Here is a 12717-nt window from a genome sequence, read left to right on the forward strand (position 1 = left end):
ACCTGAGCCACCATGCCTTGCATCAGTGGGGTTTTTATTTCTCAAACTATCAACACCGCCTCCCCACCCCCAGCTCTTCCTACGGGGCTGGAGGGGTCTCGGCAGCCTCGCAGGCACCCCTTCCCGCAGGGCACCCCGCACCTGCAGCAGGTGGCTGGCGGGACCTGGGGCCTCCGAGGGGGATGGGCGGAGTCCGGAGCGCGGGCGGGCGGCGGGGCGAGCCGGGGCGGGGACGCACCTGGGCGAGGCGGCAGGTGCGCCGCCCCACGGGGGAGGAGCGGGCGCGGGGCGGGAGGGGACCGCGGCGGGACACCCGGGCCCGGAGCCCGCGGGCAGCCACCGCAGCCGCCGCGCAGGGCCGCCACCACGGGGTGCGGGATGAGCCTCACCCGGAAAAGGGGTTTCTACAAGCAGGACATCAACAAGACGGCCTGGGAGCTGCCCAAGACCTACCTGGCGCCCGCGCACGTCGGCAGCGGGGCCTACGGAGCTGTGTGGTGAGACCCGGGGACCCCAGGAGGCAGAGGAGCCGCGGAGCACCCCTTGGCAGCCTCCCCGGGCTCACCCGGCGGCGGTGGGGCCCCTGTGGGTTGAGCCGCGGCCGAATCTGGTTCTCCAAGGCTGTAACTTTTAAAAGGGACCTCGGAGTTGGTGGGGCAGATCACCGCAGTTGCAGAGGAGGCCCCAAGAGGGGAACTTGCCAAATCGCAGAGTAGGGACTCCCGGCCTGCTCTGCATCCTGTCAGCAGCGTGAATTGTTCCTGCCCCTGCCCTGCTGCCCCTTTCCCGGTGCCCTCAGCCCCGGCGCCCGCGACGCACACACACACACACACACACTCTGCTGGCCCCCAAATTTCTGGTCTCCAGCCAGCCTGGGGAATCCAGAGTGGGGATGGCCTAGGACAGGGAGGGAGGGATCCCGAGTCTGGGCTCTTGGCGCCGCCCCTCCCCCTCACCTGCCTGTGACCCCGCAGCTCGGCCATCGACAAGCGGACAGGGGAGAAGGTGGCCATCAAGAAGCTGAGCCGGCCCTTCCAGTCGGAGATCTTCGCCAAGCGAGCTTACCGCGAGCTCCTTCTGCTAAAGCACATGCACCATGAAAACGTACGATGCGGCCGGGGTGTGGATGTGTTGGGGTTCAGAGGTCAGGGAGAGAGGCCCAGGAGTGGCCTGCCCAGGGTCCTGGGTGCAGGGCCAGGGGAAAGAATCTTTCTTGCTCCACCCTGGTTTCACAGCTCCTTAGCCCAGTAAGTAGGTGCCAGGGCCTGCCCAGCTCACTTCCCAGAAAAAAGCACTACGTTATCTCTGTTTGTGAGGAGGAAGTAGGCACGGGGAAACTTTGTGATTGGCTCTGGGAGAACTCTAGTCCTGCTCGCCTGGACTCTCCATACTGGGACTCCAAAGCTGACAACAGATACTGAGTATAATGCATGCCAGGGGCTGGCTAACTTACATCATCCACAACACATACCATCAGTGGCACAGATGAAGAAACTGAGGCACAGAAAGGCTCCCGGGTTATGCCCTTCATCAGCGGCAGAGCTGAGGTTGGAGGTCAAGGCAGTCTGGTGGGTGCCTGGCCATTTGACCATTCTGTCTGATGGGAACAGCCAGTGATCCAGCTCTGGACTAGGCAGAAGAGTCCATTTCAAATAGTGATTTCAGAGCATTGTACACAGTGAGCCCTGAAGCCTTCAGCCAGCCTCTCCACAGAGGCCTCCAGCTGTGAGGTAAAGGGGGCTTGCCCCTGGCTCTGAATGAGTCCTGTGGCAGGCCAGGACAGAATGACAGACACAGCTGGAGCTGAGGTCCAAGGCTGGAGCTGAGGTCCAAGGCTGGAGCTGAGGTCCAAGGGCCTAAGGCCTTTCACCCCCCAACACCCTGCCCCTGCCATTGACCCTCATGATTTGTTCCTTAGAAGTGGGTTTGTTCACCCCGCACCCTAAATTTGGGAGCAAGGGGCTGACCTTCATTGTTACTGCAAACTTCCTTTTCTGCCTGGGCCCCCACACTGTTTCTGTGTCAGCTGGGGCTACCTTTTGTAGCAGAGGGTGACTTGGATGGTGGCCCTGAGTGGCTGAGACCCCGGGGAGATCTGGAAGAGAGGTGGTGGCAGTCCAGCCTCACTGGTGACCCTTCCCGCAGGTCATTGGACTCCTGGATGTCTTCACCCCTGCCTCTTCTCTTCGGAACTTCCAAGATTTGTGAGTCAGGCTGCACTGGGTTTGGGGGATTGTCAGTTCTTAATGGTGGCAGGGGAGTATTTTGGAGGAGGGTATCTTCCAGGGTTGGGTGGAAAGGGGGTCTCATGCCTCTTTGTTGGAGAGGTACCTCAGCTCTGGGCGGAAGGACTGTAGGGTGCCTGGCTCCTCAGAGTTGTTACCAGGCCCTGCTACCATGAAGATGACTACTGCTGGTCCTCCCAGGGTGTGCTCTAACTCCCCTCACCAATTCCTGGTCCTCCCAGGGTGTGCTCTAACTCCCCTCACCAATTCCTAGTCCTCCCAGGGAGTGCTCTAACTCCCCTCACCAATTCCTGGGGGTCAGGTGTGACTTTGGACCTCATGATACCTAGAGTTTTTTTCCTAGCAGGAGGTGAGGGTGAGGATCAGGGAGGCCTGGACAATCTGGCTCGTGGAGTTTGGCTGCCACAAACGAGCAGAACGTTTAGTTGCAAAGTGTCAGGTTCTGCCGGCGCGTGCCTGGGCAAGGACGTACTGTTTGGATGACACTGAGAATCGTGTGTGAGTGACAGCCCAAAGCAGCCTCCATCCAGCTGCTTCTCATCTTACCTCAGTGCCACAGAGGTTGTGGGAGTGTTTGGAATCTTGTGTTGTGTGTAGACAGGGTCTCTCATGTATCACAGGCTGGCCCCCAACTACCTAAGTAGTCAAGGATGACCTTGAACTTCTGATCCTCCTGCCTCCAATTCTGAGATTCCAGGCACTGGTGCTAGGAATTGAACTCAAGGCTTTGTGCTTGCTAGGCAAGCACTCCACCAACTGAGCCACATCCCCAGCCCACCGGCTATGGAGGTTTTAAGCAGGATGTTGATACTGTCTGTCAAATTTGGGGGGCATGGCCAGCAGCTATGTATGAGAAAGGAGCAGGGAGCGGGAGACCTGGGGAGAAACAGCAGTGTTGAGGACCCCGACTTTGATCTACAGTACAGTGTGGGGTACAGAGGCGAGATCTGAGACCCACGCAGGCAGCACTGATGGGGACTTGTTGTGTCTGTTTGGATATGATGGCTGAGGGAGGTTGGTGCCGGTGGTCAGGAGTCCCAGTTCAGGAACCAAGGTAGAAGAACAGACCCAGAGCGAAAGATAAGGAACTCCACTTGGGTCCTTGCCTCGACAGAGCAGAGCCTGTGAAACGGTAGGAGAGGTCAGTGTGCGTGTAGACCAGTCTAGAATCATCTCCATGGGTGATAGCTAAAGCCAGGGGACAGGTCATGGCAAAACGGGATGCAATGATGTTGATCCAGAGTCCACGTTTGCTGGAAGGTACGAGGGGTGAGCAGATGAATTGGAGAGAGAGGAGGGCTGGCGGCAACCGTGAGGGAGTTGACACATAGCAGAAGGACACACAGGAAAAGAAAGAGGAGTCTGTGTTCGTGAGGTGGTCATTGGCGACCATGGTCCCAGCAGTTTAGGACAGAAGCATGACAAGGCTGTGAGTCTGAAGGCAGTGAAAACAGTGAACTGTTTCTCCAAGGCTGGAGAAGGAAGAGAGGCTTAAGGATTTATTTTATTTAAAGTCGTGTGTGTGTGTGTGTGTGTGTGTGTGTGTGTGTGTGTGTGTTCATGCGCGCACATGAGGGAAGGTGCCCCTGAAATTACAGGCCATTGTGAGTTGCCTTATGAGGGTGCTAGAAATCAAACTTGGGTCCTTTAGGAAGTGCAGCAAGTGCTATTTTCTTTTTCTTTTTTTTAAAAAATTATTTATTTTTATTTTACTTGCATTGGTATTTTGCCTGCATTTATGTCTGTTTGAGGGTGTCAGATCTTGGCGTTACAGTTGTGAGCTGCCATGTGTTTGCTGGGAATTGAACCCGGGACCTCTGGAAGAGCAGTCAGTGCTCTTAACCAGTGAGCCATCTCTCCAGCTCCCCCTCCCCTTTTTCTCTTCAGTTTTTTTGAGACAGGGTTTCTCTGTGTAACAGCCCTGGCTATCCTGGAACTTGCATTGTAGACCAGGCTGGCCTTAAACTCACAGAGATCCACCTGCCTCTGGGGTTGAAGGCATGCACCTCAACTGCCTGGCTGCAGCAAGTGCTCTTAACTGCTGAGTGACTCCTCTAGCCCTCAGCAACAGTTTACAGAAGCAAAGGACCAGGCGAGGTGGTGTACATGTGTAATCCCAGCACTCAGGAGGCAGATGGAGCCCTGGAGTTCCAGGTCAGCCTTTTCTACATATTCAGTTCCAGGCCAGACAGGGCTACGTAATGAGACCCTGTCTCAAAATAAAAGTGTGTGTGTGTGTTTCATTCACTTTAGGGGCTGAGGATGTGGTTCAGTGGGCAGAGTACTTGCCTAGCATGCAGTGGCCCTGGTTCCATCCCTAACTGAATAAATTGGGGATGGCGGTGTGTGCCAGTGAGGGCAGCGTTGGAGAGAGACAGCAGGATGAAAAGTTCAAGGTCATCTTCAGCCTCATGGCGAACTGGAGACAAGTCTGGGATACATGAGATCCTGTCTCAAGAGGGAAATATATATATAATGGTGTGTGTGTATTATACACACACACTTTTTATAATCTATTGCTTTTTGTCCTAAACGTTGCTGTGATCACCTTGAGTCACACAGTTCTGGGTTGCTGACATTGACCTGCTTCAAAATCCCACTTGAGTGCTTCCTAGCACGGGCCCCTTCTTCCTCTGCCCACTGAAGATTGTTTCCCGTTTTCTTCCTGGGAGGGCAGACATTTTGTAGTTAGCAGAGCCTGCAGGGCTGGGCATGACCCTCCGGTGGGAGGAACTTTGGGATGGAAGCAGGAGGAAATGCTGGCAGACGCTGCTGCCTCACAGCTGGTCTGCTGTGGTCGTGGAGGAAGGCAGAGCCAGGGTACCTTTGAGGAGTGTGAACACAGCCATCTGGTTTTACGGAGTATGCTCCAAGGCTGGTGTTCACCCTGAGCTCTGCCAACCAGGCTGCTGTGGCAGGGATACCAGGAGCTCAGGCTCGGTACTCTGGGTTTTGTGTGGATGTGTTCGTGTGTATGGAGCTGCATGTGTGTATACAGGCATGCATGCGTGTGTGTGTGTGTGTCTGGTCAAAGGTCAACCTCAGATGTTGTTCCTCAGGCACTATCTACCCTGTTTTGTTTTCCTTATAATTGTTTGTAGCTGAGAGTTTTTCTGTGTCCCACTCGGTCCGCAGCCACTCAGACCCAAGTAAACACACAGAGACTTCTGTTAATTAAAACTGCTCTGCCATTGGCTTAGGCTTACTACTGACTAGCTCTTACACTGAAACTCAGCCCATTTCTGCTCATCTATATGTCACCACATGTTCCGTGGCTTTGCCTGTATGCCCTTACATGCTGCTCCCTGGATGGCGGGCTGGCGTCTCCTGACTCAGCCTTCCTCTTCCCAGAATTCTTCTTGTCTGCTTATCCCACCTATGCTTCCTGCCTGGCTACTGGCCAATCAGCGTTTTATTAAACCAGTGTACAAAAGCATTATTCCACAGCAATTGTTTGTAGTTGTGTGTGTGTGTGTATGTATGTATGTATGTATGTGCGCGCCTCTACATGAGTTTATGTACACTGTATGCATGCAGGTGCCCACAGGGGCCAGAAGAGGGTGTCAGGTCCTCTGGAACTGGAGTTACAGGTGGTTGTGAGCCTCCTGATGTGGGTCTGGGAACTGAACTTGGGTCCTCAGCAAGAACAGTGAGTGCCCTTTACTGCTGAGCCATCTCTTCAGTCCCCTTCCTTGTTTTTTAAGATGGGGTCTCTCACTGGCTTGGCAATTAAGCTAGGCTGGCTGGCTAATGAGCCCCGGGGACCTTCCTGTCTCCACCTTCCCAGCACTGGGATTACAACTGAACCCCATCACACCCAGCCCTTGTATGCGGGTGCTGAGGCTGAGGCTTGGGTCCTCATGCAAGCGAGTACTGTGTCAGCCGAACCATCTCTCCAACCCTGTTTTCTGTTGTTATCATTGTTTTTTTGTTTTGTTTTTGTTTTTGAGACAGAGTTTCTCTGTGTAATAGTCCTGGCTATCCTGGAACCAATATACAGACCAGGCTGGCCTCAAACTCACAGAGATCCACCTGCCTCTGCCTCCCAAGTGCTGGGACCAAAAGTGTGCGCCACCACCGCCCACTCATTGTTGGTTTTGTTTTTTGTTTTGTTTTGAGACAAGGTCGTGTCGTGTAGACCAGCCTGCCCTGGGACTCACCATGTAATAATACAGGCTGACCTTTAACATGTGGCAATCTTCCCACTTGAACTCTGCAAGTGTTGGGATTACAGGCATGAACTATCACCCCTGACTCTTCTTACGCCCTCTTGCCTGGCGTTGTCTCTCAGGCTCCTGTTGTGCCCCACTTCCGCCCCTCTGGGGTCACATCTGAGCCTGTGGGAGGCTGGGAACTGTGCTAAAAAGCCTCCTGCCTTCCAGTTACCTGGTGATGCCCTTCATGCAGACGGATCTGCAGAAGATCATGGGGATGGAATTCAGCGAGGATAAGGTCCAGTACTTGGTGTACCAGATGCTCAAAGGTCTAAAGGTAAGTGTGGCCTGCATGGTGGCCAAGAGCTGCTCAGCGTTGAGACCTGGCTCACTGTGGTGGGGCAGAGGAGGGTTTGGCGCCAGTGTGGAAGCTGGGATCTGACTCACCATTCCCTCTCTCCCTTTCAGTACATCCACTCAGCTGGTGTCGTCCACAGGGTGAGTGAGCTTCCTCTGCCATGGTTCTCTGGGACCCTGGAGCCCTTCTGCAGGGTGTGGGGGTAGGAACTGGGTGCTCTAGTGGCCAGTAGATTGGAAGCAGCAGAGTGACAGTTCTCAGGATCATGGGCTGTGGCTGTTTCAGCCTTGAGAAGGAGAATGTGGTAGAGTGTCTGTGTGGAGGGGGAGGGAGAGACACTTCGGGGAGTTGCTGCCCACTGAACCCTGTGCGGGCACTTCAGGCTTTAATGACAGGAACATGGTGGAAAAGGATGTAGAGTCCAATGTCGTTTTATACATGAGGAAGCAGGCTCGGGGGGAAGTGAAGTGGCCAGCTGCTGTTGCGGTGTGGCGTGTGTGTGTGTGTGTGTCTGTCTGTCTGTCTGTCTGTGTGTCCGTGCGTGTGTCCGTGTCCGTGTCCGTGTGTGTCTGTGTCTGTGTCTGTGTGCGTGTGTGTCCGTGTGTGTGTGTGTGTGTGTGTGTGTGTGTGTGTGTGCGCGCGCGTGTGTGAGACAGATCCAAGACCACGTGCTGGCTCTGCTTCAGCCTGGTGCTCCGTCTGTCTTTCCTCCCAGGACCTGAAGCCAGGCAACCTGGCAGTGAATGAAGACTGTGAGCTGAAGGTGAGTAGGTCACAGTAGATCCACCAGAGGGGGAGGTGGGTGGGCTTTGGGGTGAGGTGGGTTCTGTCCCTTGGAGGCCCTCTCCTCAGCCAGCTCGTTCCCCCGCTGTCCCTTGAGCCGTAGATCCTGGACTTTGGGCTGGCGCGGCATGCGGACCCCGAGATGACCGGCTATGTGGTGACCCGCTGGTACAGGGCGCCTGAGGTGATTCTCAGCTGGATGCATTACAACCAGACAGGTCAGTGGTTGGTTGCCCAGGGTGGCCCTGGCGACCTGCTTTGCGGTCGTCAGATGTCCACACCCCTCCTTCCTTGCAGTGGACATCTGGTCTGTTGGCTGCATCATGGCAGAAATGCTGACCGGAAAGACGCTATTCAAAGGGAAGGATTGTATCCTTTGCCAGAGCAGATGATGTCCATCTGGGGACCTGTTCCCTCAGCAATGATATTTAAATGTGTCCAGTGTGGCAGCAAGACAGGCCCCCTCGAGAATTATTTTATTTTTCAGACAGGATCTCACTATGTAGCTCTGGCTGGCCTAGAACTTGCTATGTAGTTCAAGCTGGCCTCAAACTCACAGAGCTCCGCCTGCCTCTGCAGTGCTGGGATTAGAGGTGTGCACCACTACATCTGACTTATTTTTTATTTTGAAACAGGGTCTCCTGTGTCTCAGGTCCTCAAGCTCATTATGTAGCCAAAGATGACCTTGATCCTTCCGGCCCCTCCCAAGTGCTAGGGTCACAAACGTGTGTCACCATGCTGGGGGTGGAACCCAGGGTTTCATGCATGCTAGGCAAGCAGTCTTCTAAAGCCCAACCCCTGGAATGGCTTTAAAGATTTAATTGTGTGTGTGTGTGTGTGTGTGTGTGTGTGTGTGTGTGTGTGTGTGTGTGTCTGTGTCTGTGTCTGTGTGAGTGTATGCTGCATGTGTGCAGGTACCCTGAGAGGCCAGAAGAGGGCGTCAGATCCCCTGGAGCTGGAGTTACAGGTTGGTTGTAAGGCCCTTAACATGGGTTCTGGGAACTGAACTTGGGTCCTCTGGAAAAGCAGGAAGCACTCTCCAGCGCCCTAGAATGGTTTGAAAATGCAGATAATCAAATTATAAAAATGAGTCCTTTCTGCCCCCACCTCTGTTAGGAAATCCCTCATAAGTAGACAGGGAGCCCCCAGGGGCCTGGCAGCTGAAGAGACAAGGGGCCGCCCACCCAGCCCGAAATGAAGAGGGAACAGGGAGGGTGGTTTAAAGGAGGGATGAGTCTCAGAAAGGCACACCCTGGGCAGCCTTCTCCTGACCTGGGCTGCCGGGAAGCCCTCCAGAAACCTGCTCCAACTGTCCCAAGAACTGGCCACGGGTAGATGGGGCCGGAGCCAGGCGTCTCTGCCAAGCTGGCTAGAGCAAGGCTGGGGGTGGGGAGGGCAGGCGCGGAGCACCCCAGAGAGCAGCAAGGCTGTGCCTTAACCACTGCCAAGACCTGGACCAGCTGACCCAGATCCTGAAAGTGACCGGGGTGCCAGGCGCTGAGTTCGTGCAGAAGCTGAAAGACAAAGCGGTGAGTGGCACCTTCCCGTGTGGTTGCTCTGCTCCGGCAGACCCTCCTGTCCTCGTCCTGACAGGCCTTCAGCCATTCTCTCTCCCCTCAGGCCAGAGCCTGAAGAATTCCGTGCTTTTCTGTCTTCCAGGCCAAATCCTACATCCAATCCCTGCCCCAGAGCCCCAAGAAGGATTTCACCCAGCTCTTCCCACGTGCCAGCCCCCAAGGTGAGTCCTGGCCCCGTCCCCAGAGTGCTTGCTACCCACCCACCCCGGCAGCCGTCTATCCCAGGCCAGGCACGATGCTCACGGTCATGTCCGCAGCCGCGGACCTGCTGGACAAGATGCTGGAGCTGGATGTGGACAAGCGTCTGACGGCTGCGCAGGCACTGGCTCACCCCTTTTTCGAACCCTTCCGGGACCCCGAGGAGGAGACAGAGGCCCAGCAGCCATTTGATGATGCCTTAGAACACGAGAAACTCACGGTGGACGAATGGAAACGTAAGAGATGCCTCCTCCTCCGCCCTCGCTCCGCCCTCGCTCCGCCCTCGCTCCGCCCTCGCTCCGCCCTCGCTCCTTTTTGGCCTGAGATGGCACACCTGTCCGCCAGTGCCGTCTCCAGTAGCGTTTTTTCTTTGAGCGGGTTCGGGCTCCACTGTCTGAAGGGTGGGCTCTCTCTGCCCCCTTCTCCCTCCCCCTCCACACACACACCTCGAACACTCACTTTCCACAGAGCACATCTACAAAGAGGTCTTGAACTTCAGTCCCATTGCCCGGAAGGACTCTCGGCGTCGCAGCGGCATGAAGCTGCAGTAACTGTCCCGCAGCAGAGCATGACGACTGTGACAGGACCACACTCTGCCTCAGGACCAATAGTTTTTGTCACTACTTATGTCTCAGGGCTTATGGGAATGTAGCCTCCGGAGCAGACGGAAGTATCTCCTAATGGCCTATCAGGCCCTGAGGAAGCAGAATTCCAACCTGCTGGTTGGGGGTTGGGGGTTTGGGGATTTGGGGGGCCAGGGGTGGGGGAGCCGTGATGGGAGCAGGCTGTATTAAAACTCAAGTGTGGGCAAAAGCCTGATGTGGGGTCCTTTCCTTCCCAGAGGGATGGGACTGAAGTTGTGTGAGCCAGGCAGAGGCCCACAACAGTGATGGGCGGGGTCTGCTTCTGGGGCCGGTGCAGCACAGAAACCAGGACGGGTCTTCCAGCAACACAGATGTCTTCCCCTGCATCTCCGGAGGTCAGGAGCTTAAGACCAGGGTGCTGGGAGGACCATGCTCCCTCAGAGGCTGCAGAAAAGAACCCTTCCATCCTTCCTCCCTCCCTCCCTCCTTCTTTCCTTTTAGCTCTGCTGGCTAAAGTACCAAAGTCATCTTCAGTATTTCTTACACACACACACACACACACACACACACACACACACGCACATGCACACGCACACGCACACACATATATAATTTAAAGAGTGGTCACATATAGTCCAAGAAGGACTCAAGTCCTCTCCTTCCCCTTTTTGATTACAGGGTCTCACTTTGTAGCCCTGGCTGGCCTGGAACTCAGAGATCCACCTGCCTCTGTTTCCAAAGTGCTGGGATTAAAGGTGTGTACTACTACTACTACTACTACTACTACCACCACCACCACCACTCCCCAGCTGAATTTCCTTTGTTGTTCATTTTGAGACAGCATCTCACTGTTGTCTTTTATTTTCTCTTTTGGGGGGCCCACCACTGAGCTCCCAGAGAAATCACACATGGAGGCTTATTATTACTTATAAATGCCCGGCCTTAGCTTGGCTTAGTTTCTAACCAGGTTTGCTTTGCTTTAGATTATCCCATCTACCTTTTGCCTCTGGGCTTTTCCTTTTCTGTTCCTGTATACCTTTCTTTGTTTCTTACTCTGTGGCTTGCTGTGTAGCTGGGTGGCTGGCCCCTGGAGTCCTCCTCCTTCTCTGGCTCCTCTCTTCTTTTTCTTCCCAGATTTCTTCCTCTATACATTCTCTCTGCCAGCCCCGCCTATCCTTTCTCCTGGCTCCCTATTGGCCGTTCAGTTCTTCATTAGCCCATCAGGTGTTTTAGACAGGCACAGTAACACAGCGTCACAGAGTTAAACAAATGCCACATAAACAAAAGTAACACACCTTAAAATAATATTCTACCACATCTCACCCTCTAGCTTGGGCTAGGCTTGAACACGCAGCATTATCCCTACCTCAGCTTCCCAAGTGCTGGGGTTGGCGGTCCATCCTGGGCAGTCTTAGCTTGTGGTGCATCCCCCCGACCTCTGCACACGGCCTTCCACAGGTGACGTCACTTCCGGTGTACGTAACTCTTCTCTCAGCTTTTTCTCAGGATGCCAGGCATGGCCCACACCTGCAATCCCAGCACTTGGGAAGCTAAAGATCGCAAGTCAGGTCAGCCTGGGCTACATAGTGAGACTCTGTCTCAAAACAACAACCACCGGGTGGGCCTAAACAACAGAGGGGCGGCATTTGGAGTCAGGGCCCATCTAGCAAGATGCCATCTTACTTACGTCAGCAAAAGCTTTCCAAATAAAGTCCCATTCTGAGATTCCAGGGGGATGTGAATGGGGGGATCGTTAACTTGCTACAGATGAATGCAAAGGAGGCCGCTCTTGGGCCCTCTGCTCCGCCCTCTGCTCTGTTAGGGAGCCAAGTGTGGGAGGCCATTGAACCAGGAGCTTCAGGTGGCTGACTGTTGCTGGCAGCGAATCTTGGGTGCCTGGTGAGCAGTGGAGACCTGAGACAACATGACTGGCAAGTTAGTGCTGTAGCAGGAAGACTTTTCTCAGCGAAGATGGCAAACCTCTGTTCTTCCCACATCGCTCTGTGCTGGGAAGAGGCATCTCAGGGGCCAGTAATGGCTCGATTCCCCGCTCTGCTTTGGTAGAAGGAAGTCGCCTACACAGGGCAGTGAGCAGCCTGGTCTTGGCTCCTGCTTTGGATTTCTGACACTTGGTATCATATGCACCAAAGGAACTTGTTAAAATACTGGTGTCCAGGGTTTGGGGATTCAGCTCAGTGGTAGAGCGTCTGCCTAGCAAGTGCAAGGCCCTGGGTTTGGTCCTCAGCTGGGGGGGGGGAGGGAAGCAGGGGCAGGGTGGGAATGAATACTGATTTCCAGGTCTGAATATGTCAACGACCTCTGACCCTGACCCCAGAATGACTAAGTTGTATCAGCCCAAATGTAGACACACGAAGGGAGAAGCCTGATTTCAGTAACACTTAGTGTGTCAGGATGCCAAGCTGGAACCCCACTTCTGTCTAGGTCCCCTCTTCCCTGGGCGGCCTGCCATGGAACATTAGTCCTGGGATCCACCATGAGGCTGACCCTGTGTGTTGGCAGGTTAAAGGCTCTGACAAGTCCTGCAGAAAAGAGCCCTCTTCTGTATTGTTTATTCCAGAGCTTTCCAGCGTGGTGGCTTCACCCTCCCAGTGGCTCAGATGGAGTGTGTTTAGGACAGTGAAGGTCTTCTGGTGAGACGCATTGTGTTAGAATCTGTGCCCTTTAAAAGTAAACTAGAAAGTCAGTGGTAGCCGCAGGTTACCCAGAACGTACCGATGTTAGGCCACCGTGTGTAACCAATGTACCACGCTCATGCAAGACTAGCAGGGGACTCGTTGGGGGTGGGGAGCAGTGTCC

At 54.6% G+C, this 12717-nt stretch overlaps 1 protein-coding gene across 1 annotated transcript; it reads left to right on the forward strand.

Annotated features, from left to right (window-relative positions):
* The first annotated feature begins 309 nt into the window (after positions 1-309).
* Positions 310-10052, forward strand: Mapk13 (mitogen-activated protein kinase 13). The gene is made up of 12 exons (XM_059281982.1): positions 310-497; positions 975-1104; positions 2146-2204; positions 6629-6737; positions 6869-6898; positions 7474-7521; positions 7645-7759; positions 7839-7910; positions 8991-9070; positions 9201-9279; positions 9376-9552; positions 9785-10052. Exons 1-12 carry the CDS (start codon positions 379-381, stop codon positions 9865-9867), a joined length of 1101 nt encoding a protein of 366 aa, XP_059137965.1. The 5' UTR covers positions 310-378; the 3' UTR covers positions 9868-10052.
* The last annotated feature ends 2665 nt before the right edge of the window (positions 10053-12717 follow it).

This window comes from Peromyscus eremicus, chromosome 16_21 (genome assembly GCF_949786415.1).
Source record: "Peromyscus eremicus chromosome 16_21, PerEre_H2_v1, whole genome shotgun sequence".
Lineage (NCBI taxonomy): Eukaryota > Metazoa > Chordata > Mammalia > Rodentia > Cricetidae > Peromyscus > Peromyscus eremicus.